The sequence below is a fragment of the Nerophis ophidion genome, linkage group LG17 (genome assembly GCF_033978795.1).
Source record: "Nerophis ophidion isolate RoL-2023_Sa linkage group LG17, RoL_Noph_v1.0, whole genome shotgun sequence".
NCBI classification, from domain to species: domain Eukaryota; kingdom Metazoa; phylum Chordata; class Actinopteri; order Syngnathiformes; family Syngnathidae; genus Nerophis; species Nerophis ophidion.
In genome coordinates, this window is record NC_084627.1 from 2,530,870 (window position 1) to 2,551,445 (window position 20,576).

The following is a 20,576-nucleotide window of genomic DNA, read 5'->3' on the forward strand; positions in this document are numbered from 1 at the left end:
AGTACTTTAAATATCTACGACAAAGTCAGGACTTCAGGGGTTTCATACCCAGCCAAGACTAGCACAAAGTAGGTTAAAACCTAGGTGAGACCAAAACAGTGAGGAGACAATACCAAGATTTTATAGGAACTGAGACTAAGTCAGGGCTAACAGACTTTGATAACCATAGCTCAATTCAAATCAAAAACTTAAAGTATCCGAGACTATGTAAAGACCAAGGCTTTGAGTAGCCAAGACCAATATTTCGAGATGAGCAGTTCAATTTAAGACCAAGATATTGAAGGGTTGAGACCAAGTCAAGACTAAAGACTAGGGATGTTTTGTTTTTTTTTAATCCAGATTTTATGCTGCCGATTTCGATACCAATCCTTCATGAGTGTGATCGGCCAATACCAATATCGATACCCATCACAAGTATTAACTGAGCATTGGCGATCAGTATTCAAGGACGTCAATGTGCAATGGCCGACCACTTACTATTAAAAGATAAATAAAAATAAATTGGTACGGATTGGTGGCTGATCAATCGGCACGTCCCAAAGCAAGTTGAAATGATCTTGAAATCTTAAAAATCAAGACTTTGAGAAGGATGGATCAAATCAAGACCAAGACTTTGAGGGGTTGAAATCTAGACTAAAGACCAAGGCAGGTTGAGACCAAGGTGTGACCCATATCTGAAGAACTGTGACTAAGTCAAGTCCAAGCCTTTGACATTTTGAGAACAAATCAACACTAACACCAAGGCAGGTTTTTACAGATTAATCCTCGACCAAGACTTTAATTTGATACTTTCTTATTTTAAAATGTCACTTTTAACACGGCCTTACTATTACGTCGGCACTTGGTGGACAGGTATCACATGGATTGTGGACTACACGCTAGAGTGGTTTCACTTTGACGAGCTTGTGAAGAAGTGAAATCCAAAGCTAAAAGCTGTATTGATCCAGCCGGACTGGGTGTTCACTTTCCTCCGGCAGATGTAGTGGATGATATGGATTTTAGCATCCGCAGGTCTGTTTCTGTGTGTGTCACCTAAAAGTAGTATGCTAATTGACATGGTGCTACGGTTAGCATTGTAAGGCAAACAGAGTCGTGCTTGTGGTCACTGTTCATATCTCAAGTATTGTCGAAAATGCCGGGAAAAGTTAAGTTTTTCCTACGAAATCGTGTTATCTGTGAGCCGTTGTATCGCCCCTGGGGGCCATATTGACTGTGGCCAGATGGTGGGAGATATCCTGAATGTGATTTTTGCGGCCCTACGGTATCATTTCGTTGACAGTTGTTCTACATTAAGCAGTGAACTCGACTCTGCATGACAATCGTTGTGCTTGTGCAGCTACGAACATCGCGACCCTACGCTACGGTTGGCGTGGTTGTAGCTGAAGCCACACTGAGCTGTGAATCATAAAAACAGTTTAACCGTGGATAGAGGTCCGTAAAGCGCTCTTTGTGGGTTAGATGCCAACTTTATGGCCCCCGTTACAGCCACTTGATTTTGGACTTTGTGTGACAGTCACCTGCCATCAGCCAAGTGCTGACTGAGGACAGGAAATAACTCACAACAATAACTATTAGTAACAACAATACAAACCCCGTTTCCATATGAGTTGGGAAATTGTGTTAGATGTAAATATAAACGGAATACAATGATTTATTTGCAAATAATTCCCTTAGAATTTCTTACAGATGTAGCAACCAGCTGTATTTAGTGACAGTGGTTTTCTGAAGTGTTCCTGAGCCCATGTGGTGATATCCTTTAGAGATTGATGTCAGTTTTTAAAACAGTGCCGTCTGAGGTATCGAAGGTCACGGTCATTCAATGTTGGTTTCCGGCCATGCCGCTTACGTGGAGTGATTTCTCCAGATTCTCTGAACCTTTTGATGATATTATGGACCGTAGATGTTGAAATTTCTAAATTTCTTGCAATCGCACTTTGAGAAACATTGTTCTTAAACTGTTTGACTATTTGCTCGCAGTTGTGGACAAAGGGGTGTACCTCGCCCCATCCGTTCCTGTGAAAGACTTAGCATTTTTGGGGAAGCTGTTTTTATACCAAATCATGGCACCCACCTGTTCCCAATTAGCCTGCACACCTGTGGGGTGTTCCATCTAAGAGTTTGATGAGCATTCCTCAACTTTATCAGTATTTATTGCCACCTTTCCCAACTTCTTTGTCACGTGTTGCTGGCATCAAATTTTAAAGATAATAATTATTTGCCCAAAAAAATGTTTATCAGTTTGAACATCAAATATGTTGTCTTTGTAACATATTCAACTGAATATGGGTTGAAAATGACTTGCAAATCATTGTATTCTGTTTATATTTACATCGAACACAATTTCCCGACTCATATGGAAACAAGGTTTGTAATAATATTTGTAAAAAGCCCTTTACATTGAGCAAACAACCTCAAAGTGCTACGGTGTATTAAAAAAAATAATAATAATAAAAAGGAAAATACAAAATAAAAAAACAGCCCAATAGCTAGAACTAGTATGCATATATCTATAAAAAGGCTTTTAAAAAAAAAAAAGATGTTTTTAAGCCTTTTTTAAAAGCACCCACAGTCTGTGGTGCCCTCAGGTGGTCAGGGAGAGCGTTTCACAGACTGGGAGCAGCGGAGCAGAAAGCCTGGTCTCCCATAGTTCGTAGCTTTGTCCTTGGAGGTTGGAGGAGGTTAGCCTGTTTGGAGCGGAGGTGTCGTGTGGGGGGTGAGTAGTTCTTTGAGGTAAAGGGGGGCATTTCCATGGAGGCACTGGTGGGTTAGTAGGGAGACTTTGTATTCAATCCTGAGTGGAACAGGAAGCCAGTGAAGGGGATTTGAGAGTTGGTGTGATGTGGTCGTATTCCCGCACTCTCATCAGGATTCTAGCAGCACTAGTCTGTATGTACTGCAGCTTCTGAATGTTTTTGATGGGGATGCCGACAAGAAGTGCGTTGCAGTAGTCGAGCCTGGAGTCGATGTTATTACCCACTACTAGGGGTGTAACGGTACGTGTAGTTGTATTCGGTTCAGCACGCGGCAGTACCGAACGAGTTTGGAAGCAGAAGTCTTCACAAGCTGCTCTGCTTTCTACCTCTGTTGCTCTGTCTCAGCAGCAAGCATTGTCCCGCCCACACAACCATCTGATTGGTTACATACAAAGCCAATCAGCAGTGCGTATTTAGAGCGCTGTAACAGCCAATCAGCAGTGCGTATTTAGAGCGCTGTAACAGCCAATCAGCAGTGCGTATTTAGAGCGCTGTAACAGCCAATCAGCAGTGCGTAATCAGACTTCAGAACGATGTTGTCAATGCTTCAGCATCGAGCACAGAGATATTCGTTTAGCAGGGGAGCAGCGCACTCTACCCAAATTTTACTAAACACTTCCCAGTCACAACTATTACAAACATCACTATGAGCCCGTTGACCTTCTAGAAACTTAAACTGCAGCTCAGCTCGCTCACAGTATAGGCTTAAGGTGAGGGCTAATTAGCTTTTAGCGTAACGTTAGCTCATTTTGCTGTGTGGCGCGTGTGTGTGAATAGTCTCTCCTATTGCAATTGTACTATTTTTTCAGCTATAGTTACATGAATCATTAGTAATGTAGCAGCCTAGTTTTGAATAGCAGGGTCCCTGCTATCACATGTTGATAAAAATACAACATTTACATAATAAAAGTCAACTACAGGCTTCCCAAATGCTGTAATAAATTAAGCATGATGAGTTGACATTAAACAGTTTCAATGGAAACCGTTTGTTGCACTTTTTATTTGTAGAAGAAAGGTTTTGTCATTGTATTTAATCAAAGCAACAACTTGAGGCAGTTTAATGAGGATTAACGTGGGCAGAATGATTATAGTGTTCCCAATGTTAAAAGGATAAAGCCATTGTATACAAATTTGGTAAATAAATAACCCCAAAAATTTATATTTTGTTGTTTTCTTACTGTACCGAAAATCAACCGAACCGTGACCTCTAAACCGAGGTACGTACCGAACCGAAATTTTTGTGTACCGTTACACCCCTACCCACTACATTTTTTATATTCATACATTAAGACTTGCTCTTAAACTTCAGCTTTACAGATGCCAAGCCATTGTGTAGAACAGTAGTAGAGATGTCAACAAGGATAAAAACGACACGTGTCTTTGTCCTTGACTAAAACTAATAGACAATGAAATCGTGTAGATGCATTTATGACATGTATTTGCTGTGCACAGTCAGACTTTCTCTTAAAACTTCAGCTTTACAGATGCCACACTCGTAACAGTACTTCAAATGTCAAGGACCAACATTTAATCACTTTCTGTGCAAAATTCCAATACAATTCCATGAATTTAAGGGATTGAAACCCAGAAATGTCCAAGACATGTTAAGACCAAGGCAAGGTCAAAACTTGCATGGATCATAATCAACACCTAATACTATGACGAAATCAGGACTTCAGGGGTGTCAGACCCAGACAAGACTAACACGAAGTAGATCAAAACCAAGGTGAGAGCAAAACATTGAGGAGAAAAGACCAAGATTTTGAGGAACAGACTAAATCAGGATCAAGACTTTGAGAACCATTGCTCAATTCAAGACAAAAACTTAAGGTGTCCGAGACTAAGTGAAGACCACGTTTTTGCTAATGTTGAGACATTTGTTGCTCCTAAAGTTTAGCTTTACAGATGCCACGCCCGCTGTAACGGATTTAAAAGGTAATTGCACTCTCCGAGAGACACCGGCTGCTAAATGGTTTTCCTGTTCCTACATTCTTTTCTCCAATAACACCAAGTCAGCTTTCTCGAACAAGGTCTTTGAAGGCTTGAAGATCAGTGCAGCTTGAAGTCATTCTTGTGTCTGAGCCACCACTTTAGGAGGAAACCGTGCACCGGGCCTTTTTGCCCAAAAACAGATGCAGGTGACCGGGCTGCACAGTGGGAGTGCTTCCGTGGTAATGGAAACCAGAGAGCAGGTTTTGCATGAGACTGTGGGCTAGAGGGGCAAAATCCTTATGGATGTTCTTAAAAATGCGAGCTTTTGCCATTTTTTAAAAGGAGACTTTCATGGAAGTTTTTTCCGTAATCGAACAATTAGTCAAGCATTGTTACGATGTACGCGGAGAGAAAGTACAAACCCCGTTTCCATATGAGTTGGGAAATTGTGTTAGATGTAAATATAAACGGAATACAATGATTTGCAAATCCTTTTCAACCCATATTCAGTTGAATACGCTACAAAGACAACATATTTGATGTTCAAACTGATAAAACTTTTTTTTTGTTGCAAATAATCATTAACTTTAGAATGTGATGCCAGCAAAATGTGACGAAGAATTTGGGATAGGTGACAAGAAATACTAATAAAGTTGAGGAATGCTCATCAAACACTTATTTGGAACATCCCACAGGTGTGCAGGCTAATTGGGAACAGGTGGGTGCCATGATCGGGTATAAAAACAGCGTCCCAAAAAATGGTCAGTCTTTCACAAGAAAGGATGGGGCGAGGTACACCCCTTTGTCCACAACTGCGTGAGTAAATAGTCAAACAGTTTAAGAACAACGTTTCTCAAAGTGCAATTGCAAGAAATTCAGGCATTTCAACATCCACAGTCCATAATATCGTCAAAAGGTTCAGAGAATCTGGAGAAATCACTCCACGTAAGCGGCATGACCGGAAACCAACATTTAATGACTGTTACCGTTGATCCCTCAGACGGCACTGTATCAAAAACCGACATCAATCTCTAAAAGGATATCACCACATGGGCTCAGGAACACTTCAGAAAACCACTGTTACTAAATGCAGTTGGTCGCTACATCTGTAAGTGCAAGTTAAAACTCTACTATGCAAAGCGAAAAACATTTATCAACAACATCCAGAAACGCCGCCGGTTTCTCTGGGCCAGAGATCATCTAAGATGGACTGATACAAAGTGGAAAAGTGTTCTGTGGTCTGACGAGTCCACATTGCAAATTGTTTTTGGAAATATTCGACATCGTGTCATCCGGACCAAAGGGGAAGCGAAGAATGGGAAAGAATTCCACTTTCAAAGCTTCAACAGTTAGTTTCCTCAGTTCCCAAACGTTTATTGAGTGTTGTTAAAAGAAAAGGTGATGTAACACAGTGGTGAACATGCCCTTTCCCAACTACTTTGGCATGTGTTGCAGCCATGAAATTCTAAGTTAATTATTTGCAAAAAAAAAAAAAAGTTTATGAGTTTGAACATCGAATATGTTGTCTTTGTAGTGCATTCAACTGAATATGGGTTGAAAAGGATTTGCAAATCATTGTATTCCGTTTATATTTACATCTAACACAATTTCCCAACTCATATGGAAACGGGGTTTGTAGATCTAGACGCATGTCCAACAGACTGAAGCACTTGAAGTGTGCGGTAGACCTCAAATTGGCGCCTGGCTTGACATGACATCCCCAGCATGTACGTAGGAGTCATCTGGGCCGTTACTGCTGCCAAAGACGACCGGTGGTGGGTTTGATCACTCTGTGGGTCTGACCAATTAGGCCCAATGCCTCCCTGAGGTCCAGACCAGTTGAGATGTCAATTGCCATGCACAGACCTGAAGGAGTGTGCATTTAACAGCACACATGTGGCTCTCCTACTTGTGGTCGTGTCCAGAAAATAGTGCCTAAAACCCTCCTTTTACACGGCTTTCTCTTCTTCTTTTTTTTATTATACAGTAAAGTGAATCTAGCTGACTAAAAGGGCATGATTGGATGTGTTTTCTGCTCCTAAAAACCTTCACCCTAATGGTATAAACAATGTGTCAAAACTAGGGCTGTCAATTGATTACAATATTTAATCGGCATTAATCAAATTCTGTTCATAATTGATTCTAAATGAATCACGATTAAAAACAGATATAATTATTCATCATTAATAACTGTACCACAGATGGATCACTTTCAAGCTTCAGAGAGCTATATATATATATATATATATATATATATATATATATATATATATATATATATATATATATATAGTGAATATATATATATATATATATAAAAAAGCGAGAGATGGATAGATAGATAGATTCTTTTCTTGTTGTTGTTCTTTGTTTTATGTGAAGATTGCCGAAATAAAATACATTGATTGATTGATTGATAGATAGAGAGCCATAGAGATAAAGAGAGAGTGACAGAGATAAAGAGGGAGCGATAGAGAGAGATTTATAGAGATAAAGAGAATGAGAAAGCTAGAGAAAGACAGATGATAGATAGAGTGAGAGAAAGAGAGAGATAGATCACTAGATATATATAAAGAGATAGACAGTGATATAGATAGAGAGAGAGAGATAAATAGATAGATAGGTAGGAGCAATAGAGATAGATATACATATAGATAAAGAGAGAGAGAGAGAAAGAGATAGATCGCTAGATACAGAGAGAGAGACAGCAATATAGAGAGATATATGGAAAGATAGATAGATATACAGAGATAAAGAGATAGAGAGATAGATAAAGATAGATTATATATAGAAAGTGAGAGAGATAGAAAGAGATAGATCGCTAGATATAGAGAGATAGACAGCGATATAGATAGACAGACAGACAGACAGATAAAGGGAGAGGGAGAGAGAGAGAGGGAGAGAAATAGCTAGAGAAAGATAGATGATAGATAGATAGATAGCTAGCTAGATAAAGATAGCGAGAGAGAGAGAGCGATAGATGGATAGAAAGAGATAGATCACAATATATAGAGAGACAGCAATAGAGAGATAGAGAGATAGATAGATAGATCGCTAGATATAGATAGAGAGAGAGCAATAGAGAGACAGAAAGAGAGATCGCTAGATATAGAGAGAGAGATAGACAGCAATATAGAGAGAGAGCTAGATAGATAAATAGATAGAGAGTGAGAGAGATAGAAAGAGATAGATTGCTAGATATAGAGAAAGAGATAGACAGCAATATAGTAAGAGAGAGAAAGAGATTGATAGATAGATAGATATATAGATGATAGCTAGAGAGAGAGAGATAGATCGCCAGATATAGAGAGAGATAGATAGATGATAGATAGATAGATCGCTAGATATAGAGAGAGAGAGCGATAGAGATAGAGCTAGGGATAGATCGCTAGATATATATAGAAAGAGAGACAGCGATATAGATAAGAGAGAGAGCTAGAGATAGATACAGATAGGGGAGATAGATATATATATAGATAGAGATATATAGAGATAGAGCTAGAGAGAGAGCTGGATAAAGATAGATGATAGAGAGAGAGAGAGATAGATCGCTATATATATATAGAGAGAGAGAGATAGACAGCGATATATATATATATATATAGAAAGAGAGAGAGAGAGAGAGAGAGAGAGAGATAGATAGATAGATAGATAGATAGATAGATAGATAGATAGATAGATAGCTATACAGAGATAGAGAGATATATAGAGAGATAGATAAAGATAGATGATAGACAGAGAGAGAGAGAGATAGAAAGCCCACATATGAGGTCCTCTCCAAGGTTTCTCATAGTCATCATTGTCTCTGGCGTCCCACTGGGTGTGAGTTTTCCTTGCCCTTATGTGGGTTTTTCCGAGGATGTCGTAGTGGTTTGTACAGTCCTTTGAGACATTTGTGATTTAGGGCTATATAAACAAACATTGATTGATTGATTGATTGACTAATACCTTTTTGCCCCACTGTATGTCCGTGTGGAAACTCGTTCGGTACACCTCCGAACCGAACCGAAACCCCCGTACCGAAACGGTTCAACACAAATACACGTACAGTTACAACCCTATTGTGAACTTATTGATAATCTTATTCATCTCACCATATGAAATACAACTTACTTCACTATGTATTTATTTAAATCTGACCACATATGGAGTATATTACGAACAAATTAAGAACAGGAAGTGATTGGCAATAGCTATGTAATGGAAAAGGAGTAGGATTAAATATGCTCCGCTTCTTCCTACTTCTTTTCCAACATGTTGAATAGAGAAAGTAAATTGTGACGTATCTATCATGTTGTTATTGAATGCACGCTCGTAATAGCTGAAGACGCCGAGATCATTATCCATGCGTTTGTTACGTCTCGTCTCGATTACTGTAACGTATTATTTTCCGGTCTCCCCATGTCTAGCATTAAAAGATTACAGTTGGTACAAAATGCGGCAGCTAGACTTTTAACAAGAACAAGAAACTTTGATCACATTACGCCTGTACTGGCTCACCTGCACTGGCTTCCTGTGCACTTAAGATGTGACTTTAAGGTTTTACTACTTACGTATAAAATACTACACGGTCTAGCTCCATCCTATCTTTGCCCATTGTATTGTACCATATGTCCCGGCAAGAAGTCTGCATTCAAAAGACTCCGGCTTATTAGTGATTCCTAGAGGCCCAAAAAAAGTCTGCGGGCTATCGAGCGTTTTCCGTTCTGGGCTCCAGTACTCTGGAATGCCCTCCCGGTAACAGTTCGAGATGCTACCCAGTAGAAGCATTTAAGTCTCACCTTAAAACTCATCTGTATACTCTAGCCTTTAAATAGACCTCCTTTTTAGACCAGTTGATCTGCCGCTTCTTTTCTTTCTCCTATGTCCCCCCCATCCCTTGTGGAGGGGAACCGGTCCGAGACCATGGATGAAGTACTGGCTGTCCAGAGTCGAGACCCAGGATGGACCGCTCGTCGGGACCCAGGATGGACCGCTCGCCTGTATCGGTTGGGGATATCTCTACGCTGCTGATCCGCCTCCGCTTGAGATGGTCTCCTGTGGACGGGACTCTCGCTGCTGTCTTGAATCCGCTTGAAACTGATTCAATCCATAGTGTGGAGCCACTATGGATTGAACTTTCACAGTATCATGTAGACCCGCTCGACATCCATTGCTTTCGGTCCCCTAGAGGGGGGGGGGTTGCCACATCTGAGGTCCTCTCCAAGGTTTCTCATAGTCAGCATTGTCACTGGCGTCCTACTGGATGTGAATTTTTTTCTTCTCTCCTGCCCACTGGGTGTGAGTTTCTTTCCCTTTTGTGGGTTCCTCCGAGGATGTTGTAGTCGTAATGATTTGTGCAGTCCTTTGAGACATTTGTGATTTGGGGCTATATAAATAAACATTGATTGATCGATTGAATAAAGTCCAAGACATTACACCATCCGCTGTTCGCCAAGTTCCGAGCACGCCATGTGGTCCAGACTTGATCAATGTTTATTAGTTGCACTTATTAAACGATGAATACTGATAGTGTCTTCATTGAGGAAGTGAGAGGGTTATGTTCTACTCTGCTGACCGCATTTACAGCACTTTGATCGGACGCATTTCATTTGGTAGAACGTATTTATTTTTATATCTCAATTGAGTCGGAACGTTTGCTCATCGTTGTTTTCGAGCAAATAAATATTGAAAAAGGCAACATTTTGGGAGAAGCCAGAAGACCTGTTCAGCCTCTTGGCGACGATATTTGCTTTTTAGTGGACATGTGGCCTAAAGCAGGGGTCGGCAACCCAAAAGGTTTGAAAGAGCCGCATTGGACCAAAAATACAAAAACAAAAGCGTATTACATACAGATAGTGTGTCATGAGATATAAATTGAATTATGAGGACCTAAAGGAAACCAAATAAGCTCAAATATAGCTACAAATGAGGCATAATGATGCAATATGTACATACAGCTAGGCCTAAATAGCATGTTAGCATCGATTAGCTTGCAGTCATGCGGTGACAAATATGTCTGATTAGCACCACTCCACACAAGTCAATAACGTCAACAAAACTCAGTTATAAGTTTGGTGGACAAAATGAGACAGAAAAAGAAGTGGCATAAATCACGTCTTAGAAAGTCGGAGAAAGTCGTACATGGAAACCAGGGGTGTCCAAACTTTTTCCACTGAGGGCCGCACACTGAAAAATCAAAGCACGCGGGGGCCAATTGATATTTTTTCATTTCCAAAACCAATACAATATAAACTATTTATTTTTAATTGTTGGGGCTCCCTCATGTTAGGTCTTAAGGACCCAGAAGGGTTTCAGTCTTAAACAAGGTTCAAAATAAGTCATATATTGTTTTTTTCATAAAAACCCTTAAATCGCTAATTCTTCTTCATTATTTGTGTTACTTTTTACGAGCTTTTTGTCGAAACCCTATTTTTTGAGGCAAAAATACGTAATACACAATATTTTTCCCAAAAAGATTTTCAAAGTGGAACATTTCATGTGAAGTAATTGGATCCCTAAATAGGTCAATAATTCATAGCAATATTTATTTGCATTTATTTTTTTTTACCAAAGACAGTTATTAAATTCCACTAAAATCCTTAGTGATCCAAAAAAAGTCTTTTTTTTTTTAATTCAACACTTAAATCTCTATATCAGCTTCAGATAATATATTGTAATTGGTTAGTATATTTATTAAAACAATCAATAGGATTATTAATAATTAGTATTAGTATACAATTAGTATGGCATATTTTTTTCTAACTTTCATATTTTTATGTTTGTTGTATTTATGTACTTTTTGTCCTTCAATCAATTAATAATTTATAGCAACATTGATTTTTATTCATCATTATTTTTTTAGAAGTTATTTTAAAAATGGTGTATTATAGTCACTAAGAGCACTAACTCTTCCGGGACGCTACAACATACAACCCCCCGCCCCCACCTCAACCTCCTCATGCTCCCTCAGGGAGAGCATGTCTTAAATGTTAAAAAAAAACTAAAGCACTTTGTGACTTCAATAATAAATATGGCAGTGCCATGTTGGCAATTTTTTTTACATAACTTGAGTTGATTTATTTTTGTAAAACCTTGTTACATCGTTTAATGCATCCAGCGGGGCAACACAACAAAATTAGGCATAATAATGTGTTCATTCCACGACTGTATACATCAGCATCGGTTGATATCGGAATCGGTAATCAAGAGTTGGACAACATCGGAATATCGGCAAAAAAGCATTATCGGACATCGCTAATTATTAATATTATTATTTACACGTCATTATCAAAACATCAACAGTGGCACTCATTTCAGTATCAGCAAAAAAGTTGAGTTTGCTGCCTGCTTTGAATGGGAAAAACTGGCACCCTCTGGTGGACGAATACAAAAAATGAACAACTGAAAGCCAAGTGTCCGAATGTACACATTAACATGAAGGACGGGATTGGTTTTGTTCAGATAAACTTGGGATCAAATGCAATTTAGCTGAGTTTAAGGGGATGATGACTTTAAAATGTTTCACCAGACTAAATAAAAACGTTATAAAAAGTACTTAATTACTTCTCCTGTGCAGGTAAACCTACCAAACTCTCCAGGGTGCTTTTTTAAAGAGCACTATTTTTGAAATATATATTTATTTAGAATTGGCAGACTGCGTACACTTATTTATTTATTTTTTATTTTACTTTGTAAACCTTTATTTATAAATTTAAACATTTACAAACAGTTGAGAAATAATAATCAAAGTAGAAAAACAGTACAAAACAGCGCCAGGGGGTAGTGAATTCAAAGTAACTAAAATAGAAATGCAAAACATAAATATAATTAAAGCTGCAAGAAGCGATGGACGAGACCAACTTTAACTGGTGCCTCCTTCTTTCACCCAGTCGACATGTACAGTAGGTCTAAGTGAGACCTACATAGAGGTTTTTGTTTCATGTCTCTACGACATTCCAAGCAGTTTTGTCTGTGTTTTCTTCCCAAGTGCAGTTTTGTCAGTGTTTTATTCCTAGGGGACTCTAGAGCGCAATTTTGAGTTTTAGGGTTGTTGGTTTTTTTATTGGATCGCAATTTTCACCAGTCCTGTTGTGGTGTGTGTCCAGTTTGGTGAATTTTGAAGCATTCTAAGGGGGTCAAATTACAGCTCAAAGAGGAAAAAATTACATTTTTTAGTAAACTTTGTTTTGAAGGGTTGTTTTTCCCCAACTTCCTGTTGATTTTTGCTGAAGGAGGTCAGTGTATGAAATCTAGGTCTAAGTGAGACCTACATAGAGGTTTTTGTTTCATGTCTCCACGACATTCCAAGCAGTTTTGTCTGTGTTTTCTTCCCAAGTGCAGTTTTGTCAGTGTTTTATTCCTAGGGGACTCTAGAGCGCAATTTTGAGTTTTAGGGTTGTTGTTTTTTTTATTGGAATCGCAATTTTCACCAGTCCTGTTGTGTGTGTCCAGTTTGGTGAATTTTGAAGCATTCTAAGGGGGTCAAATTACAGCTCAAAGAGGAAAAAAATTAAATTTTTTAGTAAACTTTTGTTTTGAAGGTTTTTTTTCCTAACTTCCTGTTGATTTTTGCTGAAGGAGTCAGTGTATGAAATCTAGGTCTAAGTGAGACCTACATAGACGTTTCGGTTTCATGTCTCTACGACAATTCCTAACGGAAGTTACAAGCAGTTTTGTCCTGTGTTGTTTCCTAGGGGGCGCTAGAGCGCAATTTTGAGTTTTGATTTTTTGATTAGATCGCAATTTTCGCCAGTCCTTATGTGTGTGTTAAATTTGGTGAGTTTTGAAGCATGTTAAGGGGGTCAAATTACAGCTCAAAGAGGCGGCGGTATAATAATAATAATAAAACCTTAGAAATACAATAGGGTCCTCGGTCCCAAAATATATATATATATATATATATATATATATATATATTAATATATATATATGTATATATATATATATATATATATATAAACAAACAAGTGAAAAGCCATAGGCTCACTCAATTTCAGTAAATAACTTAAATTTGGAAGACAGCATCATCGTTTTCACAGATTTTTGGACTGCGTACACTTAGAATACCTGAACGTCTCATATCAGCATCATTATGACGAAGTCCATTTGTCCCACAGTCTCAAACGCACCTTGCCACTGCCTAACACGCCAGTTAAGGAGCCCATCATGTATACAAACAATTGTCCTCCTCACATTAAAGACGTCAAACTCCACTTCATTAAATCGTCTTACCTTCTTCGTCCAGCTCGAGATGTGGCACCAAAAGAGACTTAAAAGTGAGTTCCAGAAGCGTACCTGCGTCCTCCTGTCCGTGTTGACCGTAGAAGAGCAGAGAAGTCCTGGCGGGCTTGCTTGTTTCTTCCCGGCTCTTCTGGCGTCTCCCGGACAACAGCGACCACCTCTGGCGACTCGGAGAAGTGCAAGCATTTTATGATAGACATTACGGTAAGTCACCACACCTGTTTGCAGGTGTGTAGATTTGGGCTATTAAGGATTTGATGATTTAAATAATGACAATAAACTGTTTTATTTGCTTCTGTAGGAATGTATTAAGATTTTTTTATGCTATTATAAAAAAATACCATCGTAAAATCTGGAAAAAAATAGAGGCGCTTATTATAATTAGGACAATTATTGTTTTTTTCCTGCAACGTCTGATTCCAAGCATGCACAAATAAATATCAGAATGTCAAAAATGGCATGTCCCCCCCCCCCCAAAAAAAAATAAATTCAAATTTAAAGTCAATTGGACAAAAATATTGCATATTTCCTGTCATTTTCCCCTCAAAACTCACACAGCTCCCTAAAAACTGCAGTAAAATATTGTATTTTTGTCAGAACAAAGCTCATGATACATGGAACATGATACTCAGTCTCCCAAAAAAATGGTATAAAACAGTATGCTGGATATTACTTTTGTCGCCAAAACAAAAACTAAAGTGTATGTCCTCTGACGAGAAAATGCAAGCTTCTCAAAAACTGCTGTAAAATATTTTTTTTTCTTACATGTAGGGTCCTTCAGACAGAAATTGTCAGCTCCCCAAAAGCAGTATTTTTTTTAACCTACATGTTTAAAGTTCTTGGGACAGATATCGTCATCTTCCCAAAAACTGCTAAATATATTATACAGTTTATCTTCTTTTCCCCTAAACAAAAAACTTACATGTTTATGGTCCTTGGGACAAAGAAAATGCCAGCTTCCCAACAACTGCTGTAAAATATATGTTGTTTTTTTCTGAAACAAAAACTTACTTTAAGGTCATTGGGATAGAAAATGTCAGCCCCCCAAAAACTGCAAAAAAAAACAGTATTTCTCTTTTTTTTTTTTAAACAAAAACTTACATTTAAGGTCCATAGTACATCAATTGTCAGCTTCCAAAAACTGCTGTAAAATCTATGTTTTTTTTTTTTCATAAACAAAAACTTACATTAAGGTTCTTGGGACAAAAATTGTCAGCTCCCCAAAAACTGCAAACAATAATATACAGTATATCCTCTTTCCCCCCTAAAAAAAACTCACATGTTTATGGTCCTTGGGACAACAAAATGCCAGCTTCCCAAAAACTGCTGTAAAATCTAAGTTTGTTTTTTTCTTAAACAAAACTTACATTTAAGGTTCATGGGACAGAAATTGTCAGCTCCCCAAAAACTGCTGTAAAATCTACGTTTTTTTTTTCTTAAACAAAAACTTACATTTAAGGTTCTTGGGACAGACATTGTCATCTTCCCAAAAAACTGCTAAATATATTATACAGTTTATCCTCTTTTCCCCTAAACGAAAAACTTACATGTTTATGGTCCTTGGGACAAAGAAAATGCCAGCTTCCCAACAACTGCTGTAAAATATATGTTTTTGTTTTTTTTTTAAACAAAAACTTACTTTAAGGTCATTGGAACAGAAATTGTCAGCTCCCCAAAAACTGCAAAAAAAACAGTATTTCTCTTCTTTTTTTTAAACAAAAACTTACATTTAAGGTCCATAGTACATCAATTGTCAGTTTCCCAAAAACTGCTGTAAAATCTATGTTTGTTTTTTTTCATAAACAAAAACTTACATTTAAGGTTCTTGGGACGAAAATTGTCAGCTCCCCAAAAACTGCAAAAAAAAAACAGTATTTCTCTTTTTTTTTTAAACAAAAACTTACATTTAAGGTCCATAGTACATCAATTGTCAGCTTCCCAAAAACTGCTGTAAAATCTATGTTTGTTTTTTTCTTAAACAAAAACTTACATTTAAGTTCCTTGAGACAGAAATTGTCAGCTCACCAAAAACTGCTAAAAAATATTATACAGCATATCCTCTTTTCCCCTAAACAAAAACGTACATGGTGCTTGGGACAAAAAAATGCCAGCTTCTAAAAAAACTGCTTTAAAATCTATGTTGTTGTTTTTTTTCTTAAACAAAAACTTACATTTAAGGTCCTTGGGATAAAAATTGTCAGCTCCCCCAAAAAATATTATTCAGTATATTACCCCCCACCCTCCCCCCCAAAAACGAAACAAATATGTGCATTTGCATTTTATCTTTACAAAGATAACATTTCTAACATAAAGTCTTATGGGGAAAAAAATGACAGCTTCCCAAAAACTGCTGTAAAAATATTATATACAGTATTTATATTTTTCTCAAACAAAAACTCACACTCAAGGGCTTTACGACAAAAAAATGTCAACTTCCCAAAAACTGCTTGTGGAGGGGGGAGTGGCTTACGGGCCTGCCGCAGAACGGAGTGTGTCAGGACCGGCCTCGAAGACAGAGACAGGTGCGAAGATGGCCCAGGTGGGCCTTGTTATCTAATCACCTGTCGCCTTTATTAGCAGCAGCCGTGCTGAGACAGGACCTTGCATTATTCTATGAAAATAAAACAGTGTTATACCCGTATATCTCCTGTAACTAATATTAAACACAAATATATTTTTCTCAAAACAAAAACACCCACACAACATCCTCAGCACCAAAAAGTGGACAAAAATGTCCTTTATGTCAGATATTGCATTAGTTTATGTTAGAAAGAAATGTGTTCATTTCTAGTGGACATCTTTTGAGGTTTCAATCATTTCGAGTCCATTTTTATCTTTTTTTTTTATGAGTCGCTTTCATTTGAACACAATAAGAAAAAAAACGGATAAAAAATCCAAATGTGGAAGGCGTATAAAAAAAAGGCAGCTTCTGGCAGAATATATTAGAACTTTTTATGTTATAACAAACCATCATTGTCAGAAAGAGCAAATCCATAGGAAAAGAGGTACAGTAGAAGAAGAAGTTATGATTGTGACAAATGCAGAATAAGTGTTGACTTTTGACATATTCTAATCACTAACAGGTGGGGGAGGGACGCTGCAATACTAATTACTAATTGATTAAAATAAAAATACGGATATTACAATAGGAATAATACAAATATTATTATAAATATCTGATGTGTGTATGTTTGCTCCCACTTCTTTTTAATTTAAATACAAGAGTACTAAAATCCAAATGTGTTGTTTTTACAAGTTCTGCTGGAGTTACTGTAAAAAAAAACTACTAAAAAATTGCACTTTAGGGGGAAAAGGTGAAAAAAAAAAAAACACACAAAAAAACCAAATGGACCCGTTATTATTCAACAAAAACACACACACACACATGATATAAGTAAAGTACATTTCAATATTCAGCACGTTATGAATATATATTGTTTATAGGATTAAGTTTGTTGTATTGTGGGAGTGGGTCATTGTGGGATGTGGTAGTGGGTCATTGTGGGGTGTGGTAGTGGGTCGTAGTGGGGTGTGGTAGTGGGTCATTGTGGGGTGTGGGAGTGGGTCATTGTGGGGTGTGGGAGTGGGTCATTGTGGGGTGTGGTAGTGGGTCATTGAGGGGTGTGGGAGTGGGTCATTGTGGGGTGTGGGAGTGGGTCATTGTGGGGTGTGGGAGTGGGTCATTGAGGGGTGTGGTAGTGGGTCATTGTGGGGTGTGGGAGTGGGTCATAGTGGGGTGTGGTAGTGGGTCATTGTGGGGTGTGGTAGTGGGTCATTGTGGGGTGTGGGAGTGGGTCATTGTGGGGTGTGGGAGTGGGTCATTGTGGGGTGTGGGAGTGGGTCATAGTGGGGTGTGGTAGTGGGTCATTGTGGGGTGTGGGAGTGGGTCATTGTGTGGTGTGGGAGTGGGTCATTGAGGGGTGTGGGAGTGGGTCATTGTGGGGTGTGGGAGTGGGTCATTGTGGGGTGTGGGAGTAGGTCATTGTGGGGTGTGGGACTGGGTCATTGTGGGGTGTGGGAGTGGGTCATTGAGGGGTGTGGTAGTGGGTCATTGTGGGGTGTGGTAGTGGGTCATTGTGGGGTGTGGGAGTGGGTCATTGAGGGGTGTGGTAGTGGGTCATTGTGGGGTGTGGGAGTGGGTCATTTTGGGGTGTGGTAGTGGGTCATTGAGGGGTGTGGTAGTGGGTCATTGAGGGGTGTGGGAGTGGGTCATTGAGGGGTGTGGTAGTGGGTCATTGAGGGGTGTGGGAGTGGGTCATTGTGGGGTGTGGGAGTGGGTCATTGTGGGGTGTGGTAGTGGGTCATTGTGGGGTGTGGTAGTGGGTCATTGTGGGGTGTGGGAGTGGGTCATTGTGGGGTGTGGTAGTGGGTCATAGTGGGGTGTGGTAGTGGGTCATAGTGGGGTGTGGGAGTGGGTCATAGTGGGGTGTGGTAGTGGGTCATTGTGGGGTGTGGGAGTGGGTCATTTTGGGGTGTGGGAGTGGGTCATTGAGGGATGTGGTAGTGGGTCATTGTGGGGTGTGGGAGTGGGTCATTGTGGGGTGTGGGAGTGGGTCATTGTGGGGTGTGGTAGTGGGTCATAGTGGGGTGTGGGAGTGGGTCATAGTGGGGTGTGGTAGTGGGTCATTGTGGGGTGTGGGAGTGGGTCATTGTGGGGTGTGGGAGTGGGTCATTGTGGGGTGTGGTAGTGGGTCATTGTGGGGTGTGGTAGTGGGTCATTGTGGGGTGTGGTAGTGGGTCATTGTGGGGTGTGGGAGTGGGTCATTGTGGGGTGTGGGAGTGGGTCATTGTGGGGTGTGGTAGTGGGTCATTGTGGAGTGTGGGAGTGGGTCATAGTGGGGTGTGGGAGTGGGTCATAGTGGGGTGTGGGAGTGGGTCATTGAGGGGTGTGGTAGTGGGTCATTGTGGGGTGTGGTAGTGGGTCATTGTGGGGTGTGGGAGTGGGTCATTGTGGGGTGTGGGAGTGGGTCATTGTGGGGTGTGGGAGTGGGTCATTGTGGGTTGTGGGTAGTGGGTCATTGTGGGGTGTGGGAGTGGGTCATTGTGGGGTGTGGTAGTGGGTCATTGTGGGGTCATTGTGGGGTGTGGTAGTGGGTCATTGTGGGGTGTGGTAGTGGGTCATTGTGGGGTGTGGGAGTGGGTCATAGTGGGGTGTGGTAGTGGGTCATTGTGGAGTGTGGGAGTGGGTCATTGTGGGGTGTGGTAGTGGGTCATTGTGGGGTGTGGGAGTGGGTCATAGTGGGGTGTGGTAGTGGGTCATTGTGGGATGTGGGAGTGGGTCATTTTGGGGTGTGGGAGTGGGTCATTTTGGGGTGTGGGAGTGGGTCATAGTGGGGTGTGGTAGTGGGTCATTGTGGGGTGTGGGAGTGGGTCATGGTGGGGTGTGGTAGTGGGTCATTGTGGGGTGTGGGAGTGGGTCATAGTCGGGTGTGGGAGTGGGTCATAGTGGGGTGTGGTAGTGGGTCATAGTCGGGTGTGGGAGTGGGTCATTGTGGGGTGTGGGAGTGGGTCATTGTGGGGTGTGGTAGTGGGTCATTTTGGGGTGTGGGAGTGGGTCATAGTGTGGTGTGGTAGTGGGTCATTGTGGGGTGTGGTAGTGGGTCATTGTGGGGTGTGGGAGTGGGTCATTGTGGGGTGTGGGAGTGGGTCATAGTTGGGTGTGGGAGTGGGTCATAGTGGGGTGTGGGAGTGGGTCAGACGTTGACAACGTTGGCGTGTTTCTTGCACAAAGGCTTGTCTTTCTTGGAGAAGAAGGGTTGTCCTTCCAGATTGACGGTGCACACCTGAACGACAAAAGGGACACCACACCTATGTTATTATGCCTCTTCTGAAGCGCCCTTAGCTCCGCCCCTTTAGGTTCCAGTTGGTAGCCAAACAATGATACCAAAAACTTATGTCGGTACTTTAAAATACTTTAAACCAGGGGTGTCCAAACTTTTTCCACTGAGGGCCCCACACTGAAGAATCAAAGCATGCGGGGGCCAAGTTGATATTTTTTTATTTTCAAAACCATCCATCCATCCATCCATTTTCTACCGCTTATTCCCTTTCGGGGTCGCGGGGGGCGCTGGCGCCTATCTCAGCTACAATCGGGCGGAAGGCGGGGTACACCCTGGACAAGTCTCCACCTCATCGCAGGGCCAACACAGATAGACAGACAACATTCACACTCACATTCACACACTAGGGCCAATTTAGTGTTGCCAATCAACCTATCCCCAGGTGCATGTCTTTGGAAGTGGGAGGAAGCCGGAGTACCTGGAGGGAACCCACGCATTCACGGGGAGAACATGCAAACTCCACACAGAAAGATCCCGAGCCTGGATTTGAACCCAAGACTGCAGGACCTTCGTATTGTGAGGCAGACGCACTAACCCCTCTGCCACCGTGAAGCCCATCCATTTTCTACCGCTTGTCCCTTTTTTTTTGGATCACGGGGGGGGTGGCTGGAGCCTATCTTAGCTGCATTCGGGCGGACGGCGGGGTACACCCTGGACGAGTCCCCAGCTCATCACAGGGCGGAACTTGAAGCCAATCTATTTCCACATAAATGGAGTGCTTACCCAAATAAACCGTAAAAAAAAACAATTTTGGTACACAAGCTAGCTGTGTACCAACAAAACATGAAATAATACTTTAAGATACTGTAATATGATTGTCCAAGTTTTT

The 20,576-nt window shown here is 40.5% G+C and overlaps 2 protein-coding genes across 10 annotated transcripts in view; both read right to left on the reverse strand.

Moving 5' to 3' along the window:
* The window catches only part of bmpr1bb (bone morphogenetic protein receptor, type IBb), a 167,727-nt gene extending 153,635 nt beyond the window's left edge, over window positions 1-14,092 (reverse strand). For 4 of the 7 annotated variants that reach the window (XM_061875711.1, XM_061875704.1, XM_061875709.1 and 1 more), the window contains exon 1: window positions 13,962-14,092. The gene's annotated coding sequence lies outside the window, so the exon portion shown is untranslated. Of the gene's footprint in view, window positions 1-13,898 lie in introns of all 7 variants that reach the window. The other 3 variants (XM_061875705.1, XM_061875708.1, XM_061875706.1) reach the window with 1 other exon arrangement.
* A 2,753-nt stretch (window positions 14,093-16,845) lies between these two features.
* Window positions 16,846-20,576, reverse strand: part of pdlim5b (PDZ and LIM domain 5b) — a 201,158-nt gene continuing 197,427 nt past the window's right edge. For all 3 annotated transcript variants that reach the window (XM_061875712.1, XM_061875714.1, XM_061875713.1), the window contains exon 13: window positions 16,846-19,690. In XM_061875712.1, coding sequence (XP_061731696.1) covers window positions 19,601-19,690 — 90 coding nt within the window. In that variant the 3' untranslated portion in view covers window positions 16,846-19,600. The remainder of the gene's footprint in view (window positions 19,691-20,576) is intronic.